This window comes from Tetrao urogallus (assembly GCF_951394365.1).
Source record: "Tetrao urogallus genome assembly, chromosome: 25".
Classification (NCBI taxonomy): Eukaryota; Metazoa; Chordata; class Aves; order Galliformes; family Phasianidae; genus Tetrao; species Tetrao urogallus.
In genome coordinates this window covers 3,375,271-3,393,247 of record NC_136838.1, presented here as the reverse complement: position 1 = coordinate 3,393,247, position 17,977 = coordinate 3,375,271, and the positions used below count along the sequence as shown (strand labels likewise).

At 49.1% G+C, this 17,977-nt stretch overlaps 1 protein-coding gene across 1 annotated transcript in view; it reads left to right on the top strand.

Annotated features, from left to right (window-relative positions):
- Positions 1-17,977, top strand: part of SBNO2 (strawberry notch homolog 2) — a gene marked incomplete at both ends in the record, with an annotated part of 40,434 nt that overhangs the window by 9,928 nt on the left and 12,529 nt on the right. Inside the window, 7 exons of the mRNA XM_079546669.1 lie at positions 9,260-9,424; positions 13,998-14,090; positions 14,695-14,791; positions 15,179-15,339; positions 15,570-15,703; positions 16,227-16,317; positions 17,647-17,790. Coding sequence (XP_079402795.1) covers positions 9,260-9,424; positions 13,998-14,090; positions 14,695-14,791; positions 15,179-15,339; positions 15,570-15,703; positions 16,227-16,317; positions 17,647-17,790 — 885 coding nt within the window. The remainder of the gene's footprint in view (positions 1-9,259; positions 9,425-13,997; positions 14,091-14,694; positions 14,792-15,178; positions 15,340-15,569; positions 15,704-16,226; positions 16,318-17,646; positions 17,791-17,977) is intronic.

The following is a 17,977-nucleotide window of genomic DNA, read 5'->3' as shown; positions in this document are numbered from 1 at the left end:
TTGGTAAGAGGTTCTTGATTAAATCTGTGGTCTCTGGGCAGCCGAGATAGATTGGGTGCTTATGTGAGAGCTGTCTTCATACTGACTGCAGATTATCCTCTCATCTTTGTAACCAGAACGTTACCATCATTCTTTGATACCAAGAATGCAGTCTGTGGTCGTTCAGCAGTGCAGAGAGCTTGCTGTACCCTGGGGTTATGGTGCTCTTATGGTGTCTTAGCAGCCTGCCAGTGCTGGGCTTTGAGTGCTGTGCAGGGGGACAGAGGGAGAGAGAGGTGGAAATGCCATCTCTGATCTGAGGCCGTTCCTTTGTGTGATCTGACAGCGCTGAGTGCTGCATCCCTCACACGACCCTGCAGCAGAACCCCAGCCTGGTCTTGAGCTGCATTTAGGCAATTTCTCTTCAGAATTTTCCAGCCATGCCCAGGATACTGAAAGTGGATTGAAAAGGTCTAAAGGGCAAATGCCTGATAATTCTGTCAAGATGTTTGTGCTGTAAATGCTTCCTGTTGCCAATAGTGATCTGAGGATTATTCCTGTGCCCTTGGGTTTGAGGAACCCAGGGTGCACAAAATGGGAAGGCTGACGTTCTTTCAGTGCTAGCATTTGGTTCCCCATCTTCTCTCTGTTTTGTTCCAGGGCTCCTCAGGCCCACGTTCAGAATGCAAAGCCTTTGCTGGGCTGAGGATGCCGTGAGTGGGAGCTGCCACACATCCTAATTGCTCTGGGAATTTCTTCTTAGTTCAGTCACTCCCTGCTGCCACTCGGGTCTGGCAAGAAGCAATTTGTGTGATCACAGCAGCCTCACTGAATGCCTTCTGCATATTGGAAAAGATGCTTCATTTGCACGGTCAGAGCAGCCTAATGTGAACTTGAACTTCTTTCCTCCTCAGTATTTTAGTTTTTTTGGCTTGCCATTGGGTGATTCATCCTTGCCGCTCTGTTGGCATTCTTTTTATAAACAAGTGGCTTAAATTAAGGTTTAGAAAATAGTTGTGTGAGACCATATTGGAGTCTGATAGCATTTCTCGATCCTGGGAACTGCTGTCTTAAGCCAAAGTCTTGCACAGACACCCTGTGTGTCATCTTAAAGGAAAATATCCCCTGAAGGCACGCACAGCCTTAGAAGTCAAGGTCCTGAAGAGAACAACTTTGGTTTCCATGGCTTTCCACCCTCTCTGCTCTTTATTCTCTAACCTCAAAGCCTGAAGTGCTCAGGAGCCGGAAACCTGTATACAGTAATTCTGTTGCAAAGGCCTTGCAGTGCTTCGTCCTGCCTGTGCTAGCTTTTGTCACTGCTGGTAAGCACTGTTAACTGTCCCAACAAAGCACTCGATGCAGAAGGTTTTAATTTATACTCTGGTATCTCAGCCTGGTCCCCAGGCTGGTGTGCATGCTAAGCTGCAGTGTGTGCCCTGGGCCTTATCTTAAAAGCAGAGGAACATCTGTTTCCCTTTGCTTAACTTGATTCAGCTTGTTCCCTATGTCTATCCAGCATAGCATTTCCCTGCACACAGAACCTCCTCTGCTGGCTGCACGTGTCATAGAGCTACACTGAGAATTGGAGTTCTGTGCAGAGGGGCTGAGCAGCATTGGAAGGCAGTTCTGAAATGAGCTCTGCTGAAACTCCTCATTCCTTTCCTCCTGCAGCAAAACAGCTGGACGTGCACGAGGCTGCAGAGGAAGCTCAGGTACCATCTGGGATCTGCACTGTGCCTGGGCAGGAGGAAGGGAGGAAGGCTGTGGGAGCAGCGGTGGCGCAGCCATTCACAGCGGTGCTGTAGGGATGCATTCATGCTGTTTGATCTCTGCTCAGTGTAGTGGTGCTCATAAACCAGCCCTCTCCTTGCCACCAGCCCTTGCGGTTCCCTGTCAGTCTTGTTAAAATGGGGGAATTAACCTACTCTTAAAAAAGGTATTAATTTTTAGAAGCGCTGTAGTGATTTAAGAGAAATCAATGTAGCAGTTATTAAATTATATGAAGGATTTGGTTCTGACTGGTATGAAGAATTTCCTGGAATAAGAAACAACCTGAAATTTCCTATTGCTGTCCTGTACTTACGTCTACAGGGAATACAGATAGCAAAATCAATTAAGGACAATTAATGGCTCTGAGGCACTTGGAACATGCTGCTTTACAAGCCCACATCTTTATTTTTTGCACTGCAGGGGCAAGTTTCTGGCCTGACTTAATGGCACCTTACAAACCCTTTTGGTGAAGTGCTGCACATCCAAGGCTTCATGGAGCAAAGTGTGATCGCAGCAGCGCGTCCCACCTGGCTGCAGTCAGTGCAGATCTCCTGCTTTGTGGCCATTCCCCATTGCTGTCTGTGTGTGTGCCCACCATTGCTGGCTCAGTGCCTCCTCCCCTCCAGCCTTGTTGGTTTTCATCTGTTTTGTTAGCTTTGAATGCTGCATCCCCTCCTCGATAGGTGAGGAAGCATGGAAGCAACCGGACTGCCTGCTGAAGCTCTTGCAAGTGCTCTTCTCTGCTTCCTCCCCTTCATAAAGCTAGCAAAAGTGGGGAAAAGCACTGGTCTGAAATGTGGATTGCTCTTCAAAAAAGAAAAAAAAAGCTGGTCATATAATTTAATAGCAAACCACTGGGAGATGTATTAAAATAGATGCTTTAATTCAAAGCAGAGTTGGGCTCTGTCAGTGTGATGGAGTTCCCCTGCCTGCAGTTCTGCTGGTGGTGACAGCCCTTCCCAGCAGTGCTGTGCTTCCATCCCAGGGGCTGTCAGACATCCCTCGCCTCTGCTGCTTGTCCAAGCATTGGTGCTCCAACCACAGCCATCACTGGGAGTGTACAGGAACACAGGAACACTCTTTTCTTTCCCCATCTCATGTTATTATGAATCCCTGAATTGCTGCAGCTCGCTGCCTGTGTGTGGTGCCTTCCAGCTGCACAAAATGTACCCCAACTCTTACAGAGGGTGATGAGCTGTCAGGTCCCCTCCTGCACGGCTGTATTGGTCTGTATCATCTGTGCTTCTGCAAAGTTCAGAGAGCATGTGCTGGAAACCATCAGCACAGTCAGGCTGCTGTCCTGTAGATCCGTGATTCAAAGGCTGTGGATGAAGATTTACCTGTGAAGATCACCTGCCAGAGCAGCTAATGGGGTTTTACATTTCAAGTTTTGGTGGAAGATGAGACGAATCACTGCTGCGAACACTGGAGTTACTCTGCTCTCCTATCCCCATTTGTCAGCGCTCTGTTCATGAATTAATTGTGGAGAACGGAAATGCTGTGGCAAACCTCCTCCCTTAGGATGGGATCTTAAAGTAGCAGGTGGTGGTTTTCCAGTTGGTTACCTTATCTTCTGTGATTATAGCACTGCGGTATTGCAAAATCAATTCAGCACTCCTGCTATCTAAGGTGATGTCGTGTGTCTTCTTTCCTTTTGGTGTTCCAGCTTTCTTGCCTGTATTTTGCCCCATTTGTCAGCTAAGAGAAAAGGAAGAGGAAATAAACCACCTGCTTTTTAAAGGCTGTGTAAATAGCCAGACCTTGGTAGTCTTAGGTAAGAGCTGCTGGTTTAATCAGTTGCCCAGCAGGCCGGTCAGCAGCGAGTCACTAATTAAAACGTTTCAGAAATACATTTGGTCTCTTTACTTCAAATGTATCATTACAGCCCCTATCCCAACTCCAGGGCTGCTACTGGCTAATTAAAACCAATCACATTCAGATAAAAGCAGCTGTGGAAACCTGCTGCCTTTCTCCACCCAGGGCCAACTGCCCACAGAAACCAAAGGCTTCGCTTTCACTGCGGCTCCTGTGGTGTGCACCCTGATGGCAGTGCTCTGAGTCCCGCTGCAGCACCAGAAACGTGGGCTCCTTGTGTGCAGGGGCTGCTTTTCTTTCCCTTTCTGCTTAATGCAAACCTGGAGCAGGTATTCTGCCACTGAGCCCTGGGTTCCACGCACACAAGGTGAGGTTGCAGCCCTTGGGTGGTTTTGCAGCCCTGGGATGCAGTGTGTCTTGCTGCTCTGGGGGCAGCACTTCCTCCTCTGATGGCACAAAGCACAGTCAACCCCCACCATGCTTCCCTAGAGCTCAGCTGTGCAGCCCCGTGCCGTCAGCTCAGAAGCTGTTCCCATCTCTTGCAGGGCTGCCAGAGGCTTCTCTACCACTGCCTGCTCCAAGTCTGTGGTACAGAGAAATGCCTCCCGTGTGGGATTTCCCAGCAGCTCTGGGCACGAGGCCCCAGCACCCCATGTCACAGCTCACTCAGGACAGCCCAGGAGGCTGGAGCCATGCGGGCTGGGGCCACCTGTGCCAAAGCCAGGCAGAAAAGTTCTACTTTTTCTTTAGTTTGTTGCTTTGTTTCGTTTTGCAGGGGCGCACTCTGCCCAATTCACTCCTTTGCCCTCTGCCTGCTTTGGGACAGCCTCCCCTTAAGCTCACCATGGCTGAGTCCCTTTCAGATGCCCCTTCCTATGTCTTCTTAACTTCCTCACCAGAAACGCTGCTTTATTCTGTTATAAAAAATAAAGTTAACAGGGGAAGCCTTTAGAAAAAAAAAAAAAGAAGCCCAGTGTTCCTGGATGCAGAAAAAGAACAATGAGTTAGAACAGAAAGGCTGCTCCTTTTTATGTTTAATTGCAATGCGTGGGGTGGGGCAGATCTTGGAGACAAAAGAAAGCGTGTGGCTCTTCAAAAGTAAGAAGAAAAGGAGTCCTGCTGGTTACCTTTTGGGTCTGGTTGCATCACCTGAGCCCCCCAGCACTGGGGGGGTGGTGGGCAGGAGCCCCAGCCCTGGGCCGGGTCCTGCAGCCGTGTGGCGCAGCTTTGTTTACAGCCTATCTGTGGTTGAATTACACCACATACAGTAATTCTCCTCGCACTGCCAGTAATTTCACTGACTTACCAAGCAGGCATCATTTCCTGAAAGTCAGCCCTCGTACTTAGAGGAAGTAAGAGCACTCTCCTTCATGACTAAACACTATATGCAAATCTCGCCGGGCTCAGGACAGGCGCGCTGCATGGCTGTCCTTTTTTGCTCCATTTTCACTCCTTTCTTCTGCACGTCCAAAAAAAGCCTTGGTGAGCTCTCTTGCTGCTGTTGCTGTCATGAATGAAGATCTTTCTCCGGTATATATTGAGAAGTTCACCTTCCTGCCTGGTCTGCATCCTGCTCTGCTCTCAGCAAACTGAATGCTGCTTTAAAATGTCCCAAATGCAGTTCTGGCTGAAGTTCCCGTCTCTCTTCAAGGTAACGCTTGGTTTTTATATTCTTTTCTCTTCCTTGGAGTTGCTGTTGTTTGCGAGGGGGGAACTTCAGCCTTCCCTCTGGGCTCGGGTGCTCCTGTCTGTGCTGCAGGGGGGGGGGCTTCAGGGCAGCAGGAAAGCAAAGTGCTGCAGGCAGTTCCCACTGCAGATGGCTTTGTGCAGCGCAGACCCTGCTGCCATTGCTGTGAGCGTGGTGAGCAAAGCAGGGAGGAAAAGGAGCTGTGCACAAAACTGATCTGTGTTTGTGGAGCTGTAACGGCTTTCAGGGGGGTTTGATTTTTAAACCAGAAACGCGAGGGAAGTGCTTGCAAAGCAGAGCACAGAACCCTTGAGACTGCAAGTTTATTGCTCAGTTTTTAGAAAGGCTTCGGGTTTTGGCAGTGAAAAGATTTCCTTTGAGCGATCGATGGTTTGCATTGCAGCTGTTAGTTTCCTTATTCCATCTTACCTGAAACAGCCCCGGCGTTGTGACTGCTGGGAAAACACACCTCCCTCACCTGGCAGCACCACAGTGTTCGTGTATGCACATCTGCCTGTGCTTATGTGGGGCTTTTCTGAAGTCCCTGCAGCGTGCTGTGCCAAAAGGATGTTTGTTTCCTCTGCGTCTGGATTGCGAGCAAATAAATCATTTATGTACTGACATCTCTTATTTTTAGGACACACTGCTTCTGGGTTTAGGCTTCACCTGCTCTTGCAGTATTTTTAACAAAGGCTTTGCTTTGGTCGAAGGAGCTGTGAGTGAGGAGAAAGAGGTCGATGTCTGTGTTGCTTTCTTACCCTGCTTTCCTCTGGTCTTTCGTGGCAGTTTGTTCTTGGCTTTTCACAGCCCTGGGGTGGGATGATGATAGAAATGTTGTGTGCCAGACTGGATCCCTTTGTGCTCAGTTTCAAAGTCCTGCACGTGAGTGCTATCATTGATTTATCAAACTGCTCACTGGAGCATCTTCTGATACAGACATCAGACGATGATTTCAGTTCATCTGTCTCCCATGCTGGTACATTGATGTTGTTTGATCTCCAGTGTGAAAAAAGCTGCCAAGACCGATGCCCAGCAGCTGTACCTCTGCATTGGCCGCTCTTAAACCCTTACAGAACTCCCCACTGAGGGCTCACCCCGCTGTCAGGGAATCGTCCTTTCCCTGTTTTATGATGTGCCCCCTTTTGCTCCATCCCTGACATGAGCAGTTCCTTCTGAACTGTTCTCACAAGTGCAGATGTCAGAGCCTCCATGTCCATCCCCCTCTAACTACTGTCAGATCCTATTTCCAACGAGAGCAGCACAAAGTTCTCACTGATCAATCTTAAACAGAGACAAAATAACTCCCTCAAAATGCAGTAATCTGTCCTCTGTGGGCTCTTGGGTTCTCCCCATAACATCCTCCTCTGGTTTTTGGTGCTGGTGGCACTGTCCCAATTGGTGCTGTTCCATCTGCTGTTGGATCAGAGCATGCTTCTTCCTCTGCTTCAGGGCCCAGAGGTTTAGGTAACTCCTCCATACAAACTAGTGGAGTAACTAGTCAAAGCATGGCTGATAATGATACACATTGTAGTTACACATACAGCTTTATGTTCAATAATTACAGAGCATTCTGTGTTTACATGGTGCTGTTTTTTGGGGCTGTGCTGTAAGCAGCACGCTGTGTCTGTGCTCTCTGGATAGCACAGCTAGGTAAGGCAGACCAGGGGACTTTGCGTCTAATGCCTTGGAATGCCATGAGAGGATGGACCAGCTCTTTCCAGAACTGATACTGTTGATTCTCCCTCTGATTTGAGGGCTGATCTCCTTATTTCAGGGTGCAGCAGCCGTGGGGCTCACGCTGGGCAGGCAGTGAGCTGGCTGGGCTTCTGCACACCTTTTAATGTTCCAGCTGGGCACCTTCCTCTTTTCAAGACCCTAAGAGGCAGCAAAGTTAATGGAAAAAAGTAAATCTCAGTGTCACAGTCTGAATCTCACTCACATGATGTGCTCTCGGTGAGAGGCTGAAGGTTGCTTGGGAGGCAGCTGTGGCTTCAGAGCTGTCTTCTCCAGGGCCAAGCAGGACATGGGTGGCAAGATGGAGAAGGGCACGTCCTGTTGGTTGTAAGCGCTGCAAAAAGGCAACTCCTGATAGCAGTCGGGAGGGAGCCTGGCCCAGCTGTTGGCCAGGAGCCCATAGGAATAATACAGGCAGGCTCAGCTGTTCCTGGTTTTGTCAGGCGGGGCGAAGTGACTTTTAAAATTGTTGGCTGCCTTTCTGCTTTGTAGTACGGAATTGGCCTTTAACTGGAAATGAGCAGTGATTTCTCCTCCTGTCTGATGCTGTGGCTCTCCTGGCAGCCGTGCTGCAGTATCATCACACTGATTTTGTTATCTGACGTAGCACAGAGCTTGAGCCAGCCGTGTGCTGGCAGTCCCAACCTCTGGGAAGAGCTGCAGGGCTGATGTGTGTTGGCTGAACATGGTGGGGTGGGAGGAAGGACCTGTGGGTCTGTCCGTGTGTCGCTCTGGGGTGCAGCCACATCCCCAGCGAGGGACTTTGTGCTCTGATGTGGTTTCAAATGCATCGCTCTTCATTGAGCTGCAGACAAATCCTTCTGCCAGCTGAAGTAGTATCTCATAGCATCACTGAATCATAGAATCACATAGGTTGGAAGGGACCTTAAAGATCATCTAGTTCAACCCCCTGCCATGGCAGGGTTACTATCCACTAGGTCAGGCCGCTCAGGATCCCAACCAGCCTGGCCTTGAGTGCCACCAGAGATGGGGCATCCACAGCTTCTACAACCATCCAACCAACTCCTCATCTGCCATATAGTCCACCCCTCAAATCCATATCTCTGCACTTTAGAGATAAGGATGTGGTGGGGGACCGTGTCTGAGCCCTTGACAGGTCCAGGTAGATGACATCAGGTGCCCTTCCTTTGCCCACCGATGCTGTCACTCCATCACAGAAAGCCACCAGATGCATCAGGCACGGCCTTCCCTTGCTGAAGCCTCGCTGCTTGGCTCAAATCACCTCCACATTTTGCACGTGCCTTAATGCGTCCTCCAAGAGGATCTGTTCCATGATCTTCCCAGGCACAGAGGTGAGGCTCACTGGAGTTCCATGGGTCCTCCTTCCTCCTTTTCTTGAATATGTTTCCCTTTTTCCAGTCACCAGGGCTCTGCCTGACAGCCACGAGCGAGGAGGAGAGCTGGGTTGGTGCAGTGAGGTCAGGAGAGGTGCAGTGATCTGCACCAGGGTTGCAAACAGGTTTTTGCCTATCAGTTCTTGTCATTTGGCATTTGAAAAATCAAACATGGAATTAATGATTGGGCGCTTTGTGATCTGGAGGCCACATGACTCAAACTGACATCATCACTGGGTCAGCACAGAATAAAACAAGTGTAAGCCGCCATGGTGCTAGCACCAGAAAATGGGCAAGGGCAGAGCCTGATCCTCATCACTGAAGCACGTTCACTTCTTGCCCAGGTCGAGGCATGTCCCAAGAAGAGTGGATTTGCTGTAGTTTATCTGGGTACAGATGCAGGTGTCCCCACTCCACGCAGCCTGCTTTGCACACATCAGTGGCTGTCATTTTATCCCAAGCCTCTGGCTGCTGCTGTGTTATGAGTTGCAATTAAACAGCTCTGTCATTATGGGCTCTGGCTGGTTCTCTGTTGGATGATTGGAACGCTTGAGTCTTTCTTGTGTCAAACTGAAACGTTTTCACCCCCCAGGGGCCATTCTAATCAAACCCAGAAGTGCGGTGTCTGACGCCTTGGTGAATGCTCTGTATGTGCAGGTGTGCACAGTCTGAGTTTTGAACATTTACCAACGCTGCTGCCCAATCAGTGCTTCCTACTCCATCGAGAAACCACGATTTTAAACCAGCGGCTAAGAGCACGTCTTCATTGACAAGTTAATTTCTGAGTTTGTGGAGTGCAAAGCAACTGAGTGCCTGGTTAACGGCAAAAAGTTAAAGCTTCCTGGCTGAGCAGATGTGAGAAGGGAGCTCTCTGCTCCTCTCCCTCCTCCTCTAACTGTGGTCGTTTCTTTCATTTCAGGACTCTTCATACCTCGATGAGCTCTCCAACAATAACTCTCTCTTCTCATCTCCTGCGGATTCCCTCTCTGACATCGTGGATGCAAAGGACTGCTTGCCTGCTGACAGCCTGAACCACGTGCCAACCATATGGGATGTAAACACGTCACAGCAGAACCAAACAGAGGTACGGGTGCTCCTCTCCCATCCTCCCCATCAGACACTGAATATCTCAGGCTTCATCCCATGGTGTTTGCCCCACGGAATTAGGAAACACAACTCCCTGCAGGGCTGAAGTTGCAGTGTGTTGATGTTGATGCCAGGAGGTGTATCCCTGAAACGCTCAGCATGAGCAGGGTGGCCTGCAGCAGGAGCTCAGGAGCACTGAAGAGACGGACTTGAGGAAAAACATGACGTAGATCATTAACTGTCCCCAGCAACATCCACCGTATGTTTATTTTCCATGGCAAATGTTTTACTAATGATGACTAAAACCCAAACTGTTTCAATTTAAGACTGATCGTTTGCGTTTGCTTTGTGAGTCCAAATCCCTGTAAACTTTCACATCCCTAAGTTTTCCTGGGCACGTGATTTCTTGGCAGTCTGAGAGCAACATGCAGTCCTGTGCGTTTTCATCAGCTTTCTGCTGTCTGTTTTCCCTCATCTGCTCGCTCACTGTTGCACAACCTGACATCAGTCCCTTCTAGCAGCCTCCAGCTGTGGTTGTTGGTGGAACTGATACCATGCACATCTGCTATCTCAGCTGTCATGGTGAATATCCAGCCCTGCAGCAGGTTCCTTTTGTGGATCGTTGTCTCACAGAGACGGTAGGGGAAAAAAATGAAAGTGAATGCTCCAGAATGCAGTCTAACACACTTGTGCTTTAGTCACTGTTGCATTTTGAGATTCAGTTGTGTTTTTAGAGGCTGCATTTTGCTGTTAGTAATGTGTCAGACTCTGTATTTCCATGATGAAAGCTGCCTGTGTGTCAGAGCCTGGCAGTAAGAGACTTGGCAGCAGTTCTGCTCTGAACTGATCCCAGCATGTCTCAGTGACTGGTTGAGCGCTGAAGAAGTGTGGGTTGGTGGTGAGGTTCTGGCCTGAGGTTTGAGAAATCAAAGCTCCTATCTGCCTTAGACTTTGTGAGATCTTAGGTGAGCCATGACAAGGCAGATCTTCACATCAGATGCCTGAGCCCTTGCTGAACCTGATGAGATCTGATGACCTCTGTAGACCTTTGCAGCATCCTCTTGACCCTCAGGATGCCTGCAGTTGGTGGCAGGCAGTAACCCAGCCTTCCTTCCTGTCATAAACGTGCTGAAGACCAACGGTGCATGGCTGTGCAGGCAGCCAACGTGTGGTCTGGTAGCTTTGAACCAGGCTGAACGTGGAGATGGTGAGGAGGAGGAGGGCTGAGCTGTTTGAACCAAGGAAATGGCCAAGGAGTCCCTGGTCCCATTGCGTGCTGCTCTCCACATCCTCCTTGAAGCCCTCCTGGTGCCCCTTGCTGTCCTTCAGAGCACTGGCATCCAGTTAAGGCCAGTTAACTCCTTTGAATTCCATTTATAAACGACTTCCTTTTGAAAAGAACCTCTGGCTATTTTAAACACTGTGTTATCTGTGTTCTCTGCATACAGAGGTGGTGGTTTGTGTTTTGTTTTTGGCCTGTTTTTGCTACGCCTGATATTTCCTGACAAGATGTAAGTGAAGTGCAGCCCAGTCGGGAGATTTCAGTTTCATTTTTCCACAGGAGGTGTTAACTTGCAGGATGCTGGATAAATGTTTTCTTGGATTGACTGATGACGGGCAGCTGATTTATTGCCTTTTTCTAATACTCTTTTGGTTTGGTTGGAGGTGAGCTGAGCAAATGGTTGGTTGCAAAATCCTGAGTCAGTGCTTAAGTGAGAGGCTCCTTTCTGTAACACTCGGTGCAAGACTGGAGCTTGGCTGACATCTTGCACCAATATATACAAGCTGTTTAAACTATCCTTCCCTATCTGTCCTTACATCATCCTGCCACCATAACATTCCATGAAGTCGCAGGGATTTTGGCTTTTGCATACCCAGAGTTAAGCTGCAGTGCAGAACTGAGCATCAATTGGGCTACACAGTTCAAACTTGGGTGGATGTGGCCCCAATGCATTGGGATGCAGTGCACCTGATCAGCTGTAGCTGTGTGGTCAGCTCTCTGCCCAGGGACGAGGAGCAGCCCTGCACTCTGCTGTCAGCCTGGCAGTTTGTTTCCTGAGACAGCACTTCAGTCCCAGATTTGTGCTGAGCAGGAGGAGCAGCCCCCAGAGAGCTCTGGTGATGGGGACATGGCAAATGGGAAGCATCCCAGAAAGTGAGAGCCCCAAAGAGCTCTGTGTAGGTACAGGTTGCTCTCTTTAAAAACCCAAACCTCTGTGTGCCATGCAGGGAGAGCTGCTGCCATGAAGAAGAGACGTGTCCATGTGTTGGCTTTGTGCATCGTTTCTGAAGCGGGCATGGAGGGAAGAGCTGCTCCATACTTAAATATTTGCAGGGGTTAGCATGCAAAATGCATACAAAACTTGCTTAATTTACAATGAAGTTGTGAAATACCTTTAAAAAATAGTTTGTGTCATCCATTGTGCTTTCTCACAAGAACTCGGAGCCCTTTGTAAGAGTGAGGAAGCGAAGAGCTCCTGAGAGATCACTGCTGGAACTTTGGTGACATGCTGCTGCCTTTTTCCTCCATTGAATTCATTCAAAGCACTTCCAAAAAGGGAACCCCCCCTCCCAGCTCAGAGGAGGTCGCAGTTATGCTGAAGGAGGTTGGCTGGTCAGCCAGATGTGACTGCTGCTTCCCCACAGAAGTCACAGCAAGATCAGGCATAAAGGGTGAATGCAAAGAGGGAAGAAGTGGAGTAAGATCCAAATCTCTGCGCAGTTGTCGGTGGCTTTGCTGAATGCATGCATGATGTGTGTGCCTCTTAATGCTTTTAGAGAAAGGAGATCAAACAGAGAGGAGAGCAAGAATAGAGAAAGGAACTGTCTGAGCTCAGCCTGGAGCAGGATGATGTGCCGCCCAGCAGAGCTCCTGGTCCCACCTGGCTTGGTGCTCACAGCTCGCTCTCAGCTCTGGGGTTACTCCTCCATGCTCTGAAGCACTGGGGGTTCTGTCCCTTCCTTTGTGATAGCCGAGGTGAAAAGCTGCGTGCCAAGGCTGCACTGCTGCATTTGGATGGTAGGGATTTAAGATTTGAAGATAAGACACTGCAAAACCAGAGCTCCGTTCCCTTCCCACAGAGCTGTGTGCCCCTGCACTGCAGCGGGATCAGAGCTTTTTTCTTGCCTAAGAAGCAGCTTTTGTACTGAGCTCAGATTTGTAGGTGGAGATGTTTCACCTGCTCTCCAGATTTGTTGGCACTGAAAATAGCTCTTCCGTCCAGCTTCCTTCTGGTAATTCTGACTCAGGCTTCCAGTAATGGAGGGTGGTTTTTTCTTTCTTTTTTTTTTTCTCTTTCTTTTTAATTTAGGGGAAAAAAAAAAAAAAAAGAAAAAAAAAAAAGGAAATAATAAGAGTGTTTATGCTGAAGAACTTCCATATTTCACTTCTGCCTGTGGAGCAGGGTCTCTGAGGCTGGCGCTCCTATAGACTTGAAGCAGTGCCACTGCTGGAGCTGCTGATTACTTTGGATGCCACCAGCTGCTGCCTTGACCTTGCTCACTGTCGGGAAATTCCAGTGGGATTTTGTTTGTCAGGGCAGACAAAGGCTCTCCTCAGTTGTGCCTCCCAGGGCACAGCACGGGCCAGGCAGGCTGGAGCAGCCATTGCCTGGTGCAGCAGCTGGCACCCAGCACCACCAGGGCCTGGCAGATCTCTGGGTGCTCTGGGCTCCTGGGCTTGGCTGCTGGCAGTGCTGGTGTCCATGGGTGGGCCTGAGGTAAAGGCATGCAGGCACTGCCTGTCTGGGCAGCCGATAGCAGTCCTGAACCACAGACAGGTATTAGTCAGTGCTGAGCCATGTTTGCATTCTGGTGCAATTATTTAATTTCCTTGAACGGTGTTTTAAATGCTGAAAGCGAGATTGCAAGATCATTTAGTAAAGGCATGCCTCAAGGGAAGTTTGTGAGAGCATCGTAAAAGGTCGCAGTCTGTAATGCTCAGTCCTTTCCCAGGGATGGCTTTGCTTGCAGCTTTCCTAGTTCTCCCACTTGGGTCTCTTCTCCTGTACCAGGCTTTCTGCTTCTCAGAGCAGTGCCTTTCTCTCTTCTACCAGCAAGCCCAACCCTGAGCTCTCGCTTAGACTCAGTAATTCAGAATAAAACCTGTGAACTGTCAGCGAGAATCTGCGCAGCTCCTGCTATCCAGGCAAAACAGAGTGTTTGGAGATGACCTGTCTTAACACTGTGTGGTTATTACTTGGCAGAAAGACTCCTGCCCTGCAGTTGTGTTTGTGCTGTGGGAGGACACGCGTTCCTGCAGCTTCCATCAGACGTGGGGATGCACACACTTGTTGCAGGAATGCATTTCCCCGGGTCAGTTATTCCCTGTGTTTGTGTTGAGGAAGGCATGTATGGCATTAGCAGGATTTATTAGTTTTCAGAATTACTCCCCAGGGCTTGATGTGGAGGAGCAGAAAGTATTAAAGCCCACTGACGCCATCAGAGCATAAGGTCTGAGTACAAAGCACAAATGCCTTCACAGTTGTGTTTCCATCCTTCAATTTGCTGGAGCTGAGGTTGGAGGGCGGAGGATTACAGCTGCTTTCTGACCTGCCTCCTTTCTGTTGCAGCTGTTCTCAGCCAGCAGATCATTCAGTGGCTTAAACAGTTCGGACGACCGCATTCCTGCTGTCCCCAACACCCCCCTCCTCATAAGCTACCAGGTGAGAATGACATCTGCTCCAGCAGAGCCCAGCGTGAGGCTCTCAGCTTCATAACGTCACAGCGCAGAGAGGAACAATTTCGGCTGTTGTCCCCTCAGAGGGAATGAGGCAAGAAAGTCAGCCAGGTCACCACGTGCATTTCAGGTCACTGCCCTTTCCCAGAAGTGTCTTACATTTCCTGTGGTGGAACCTTGCTCTGCTAGAGAATTCTCCATGCTTTCCTTGCAGCTAAATCAGCACAGTCAGTAGAGGCTGTTCTTCCAGGAGTCGCGTGACTTTGCTTTATGCTGCTGAGTTCCTGCTGAGTTGAGAGCTTGTCTGGGTCCTTCTTCAGGGTCAGATTAGAGCGCAGTTAGGCACAATTGATTGTAGCCCACAGCTTGCCTGAAATTCCCTAGTTCATGATGGACTGCGTGTTGAAAGTAGATCTTAAAGCACTTGCTGGGCCCCTGGGATGGTCTCTCACAGGGTGGTTTTCCTTGTGTTGCTGTAGTCTGTAAATGAGATCAATTGTGTTGGGTTGGAATAAATAATAGTTGTCTGGTGCCACGTCCATACTACAGTGAGAATGTTAACATTCGATCGATGCTGTGTTTCTTTTCAGTCTCAAGTTCCTGCAGAAGAGGAGGATGAAGGTGATGAGGAAGAAACAGAAGAGTTGGGGCAAACAGAAACCTATGCAGAATATGTACCTTCAAAGTGTGAGTGTCCTGCTATCACTTGTGTACGAGAAATGCTCTTGACTGCACTGTGGACCAACCAAGCTCTCTGCTCCCTTATCTTTGTGCAGGCAGGATGTGGTGTTTGCCAAGTTTGTGACTTTGTAGGATAACTCTACTGATCCTTTGTTGGTGCTACACTGATTTCACAGGACACTTTCGTTGTCTGCTTTTAGGGGAAGCTTGGCTTGTTTTTGGCAGTCTGAAATGTCAGTGAAATGAAAGAGAGTGAAGAGCAGGCACTGAGCTTGTCTCTTGTGTAGTCTGAGGCTACAGAGCAGATGAGGAAGTCTGCAGTCCTTCGTGAGGTGCTCCATGGGGATGGAGAAGTTACGTTCTGTCTCTTGTGTGTTTGTGTGTGTCATTTAGCCAAGATTGGGAAGCACCACCCTGACCTCGTGGTTGAAACGAGCACCCTGTCCAGCGTTCCCCCACCCAACATCACCTACAGCCTTTCTCTGCCAAGCTCCGTTGCTGACAAAGGGTCACTCTCTGCACTACAGCTGGAAGCAATCATTTATGCCTGCCAGGTATGTGACTCCACAGGAGGAGTTGCAGGAGGGAGTGCTTGAAATTTCTGGGGCCTGGGGGCTTTTTCTACAAACTGCCTTGTGAGCTCAATCAAGGTACTCTGCCATTCCTGGCGTTGCTTATCTGAGCAGGAAATGCATATCTATGAGATACATGAAAGGGTTAAGTGGGGCTCTTAAAAGATCACATGAAAACAGTTTGATTTCCAATTCTGCTCTCGATTTTGCAGCAACATGAAGTTTTATTGCCCAATGGGCAGCGAGCTGGCTTCCTCATTGGGGACGGTGCCGGAGTTGGAAAGGGCAGGACAGTTGCAGGCATCATCTTTGAAAATTATCTTAAAGGGAGGAAAAAAGCTCTTTGGTAAGTTGGGGTTTTTTCCCCCTCTTTTCCCGTAAGACCTCGGAGTTGGTGTGAATCTGGGAGTAAGGAATTCCTTAATGCTGATGTTGGCTTGCTAGTTGACTCATGTTGTGGCCTTGGGTAAAGTCTTTTCCACCTCTTTGTGCCTGTTTGCTCTCTGTGAGATGGGAATATTTCCCCTGCAGCGGTGATGGAGAATGAATCACTGTGAAACAGCAAACTGTGTACTCATCAGAGTGCAGTGTGAAGCCTCTTCCTACTCTTCTGAAGTCGGTGGAGGGATATTCGTGGACTTCCCAGGTGCAGACTCGAGCCCCTAGAGTATGGGGCTTTACTGCAGAATAGACTGAACTTGTCATAAGGGCCAGACCAGAGTCTGCTGTAGGATCTTACGTTGAGGTGTGTGGGCTGTGGGAAATGTGACAGTTTTATACACCTACAATTGCTTTAGTCAGAGCTGCTAATCACTGTGCGTGCCCCAACTCTCCTTAGGAGATGACCAGGCCCACGTCTTGCTTTGCAGGTTCAGCGTCTCCAATGATCTCAAGTACGATGCTGAGAGAGACCTGAAGGACATTGAAGCCTCCCACATTCCTGTGCATGCTTTGAATAAGGTAGAGGAGAGGAGCAATGCTGTTCTAGAAAATCAACCTACGGTAGCAGTTAGGTGGATCTGCTGCAGAGTGCAGAGCAGCACAGGCAATAGCAGACAGCGAGCTGCTTGCTGTTTCCTTCTCTCAGCATGTTCTTCCCACTCTGGACTCTTTTCTATTTTTATACACTCTCCAGAGCTGCTCTGTGAGTACAGAGCTGTTTCCTGCAGGGAGCACAATATGTCTCCATCCAAGTGCAAAGTTCTGCAGGGCTCAAATGCTCTTCCCCATTTCTGAAGAGTCCTGCTGAGGGAACAGCCCCCGTCGGAGGTGGCTGTGCTTTGCCCACATGCTAGTTTTTACTAGCTCTGGTTTCAGGCACCCTGTTTTCACAACATGCAAATAAAGGGAGAGCATACAAACGGGCAGATCAGTGCCTGCCAGCGGACTGCAGCACAGTGCTGTGCACACAGGCATTTCCTCTGAGCTGGGTGAAGCAGAGACTTTTCAAACTTCCTTCCAGTCATCAGTGGTGAGGATGAATTCTATTTCAAAAGAAATGACCGGCAGCTGCGTGGTGGTTGGTTGCTCATGGAGCTCTGCTCAGCCTGTCTTTCAGTCTCTTGTCCAGGCCTGTGTTTGCCACGCTGCTGGCCAGCCTGCTGAAGCACTCTCCTCTGGTTTTAAACAGCACTGAACAACCAGCTCTTACAAAGTCAATGGAAACCACATGTGTTTGACACCTCTGAATGCAGTCCACGAGGAGACTGAAAGAGATGTTTGTATTCAGATGGAAAGGCTTTAAATGCGACGCTCTTCACATCAGGACCCCGTTTTGTTTTGTTTTCCCTTATACGTTTTATTTTGTTATAGGTAGGATCCATGGCAGTGAGGCAGTGATCTCACTTGGCCAAAGAGAAAATTATTTTCTGGAAGTAATTAAAATAGATAGGAGGGATTCAAAATAATTAAACATTCCAAATTCCAAAAATTGTTGCTTAAAAAAGGAAGCAAATTCAGTTGGCCAGAAAATTGAAGGCCTGGTGTGGTCTCCACATTTCTCTACATGCATCCAGATGTGCTGACACATTGGCAAAGGAACCAAGCCAGGCATTTAAGACCCCTGTCATCACCGTATGTCAGTGCCAAGGAGAAGTGCTAAAGATGTCAGCTGCTAGTGGTCTTTTGTCTGCTCTACTCTCATATTGGGTTTTGTTCTTGAAGGCAGGAGCATGGGCCCTCTGCAGCCACAGCAGAATCTGAAGCAGGGGCTGTGGGCTTAGAACGGGTGCAGTGCACTGTGGACAATTGTCATGAGCCCCTCTGCTCTTTGTCTTCCTCTTTCTGCAGATTAGATATGGAGACACAGCTACCTCAGAAGGAGTCCTCTTTGCCACTTACTCTGCTCTCATTGGTGAGAGCCAGGCAGGCGGGCAGCATAGGACGCGCTTAAAACAAATTCTGGATTGGTGCAGGGAAAACTTTGATGGAGTTGTATCCTTTAAAAAAAAAAACAGAGAAAAGTGGAGGGTTGGAACTGTGCTTCACCAGGAGAGGAAGAGCCTGGGGCCGGCCGAGGTCACCAGGAGCAACTGTGTGGGACAGCCTTGTGCCCAGCGTCCATATTTATGAACATAGGTCCTCCCCGTGCCCTTCTGTCCTCCTCCACAGTGCAGTGGAG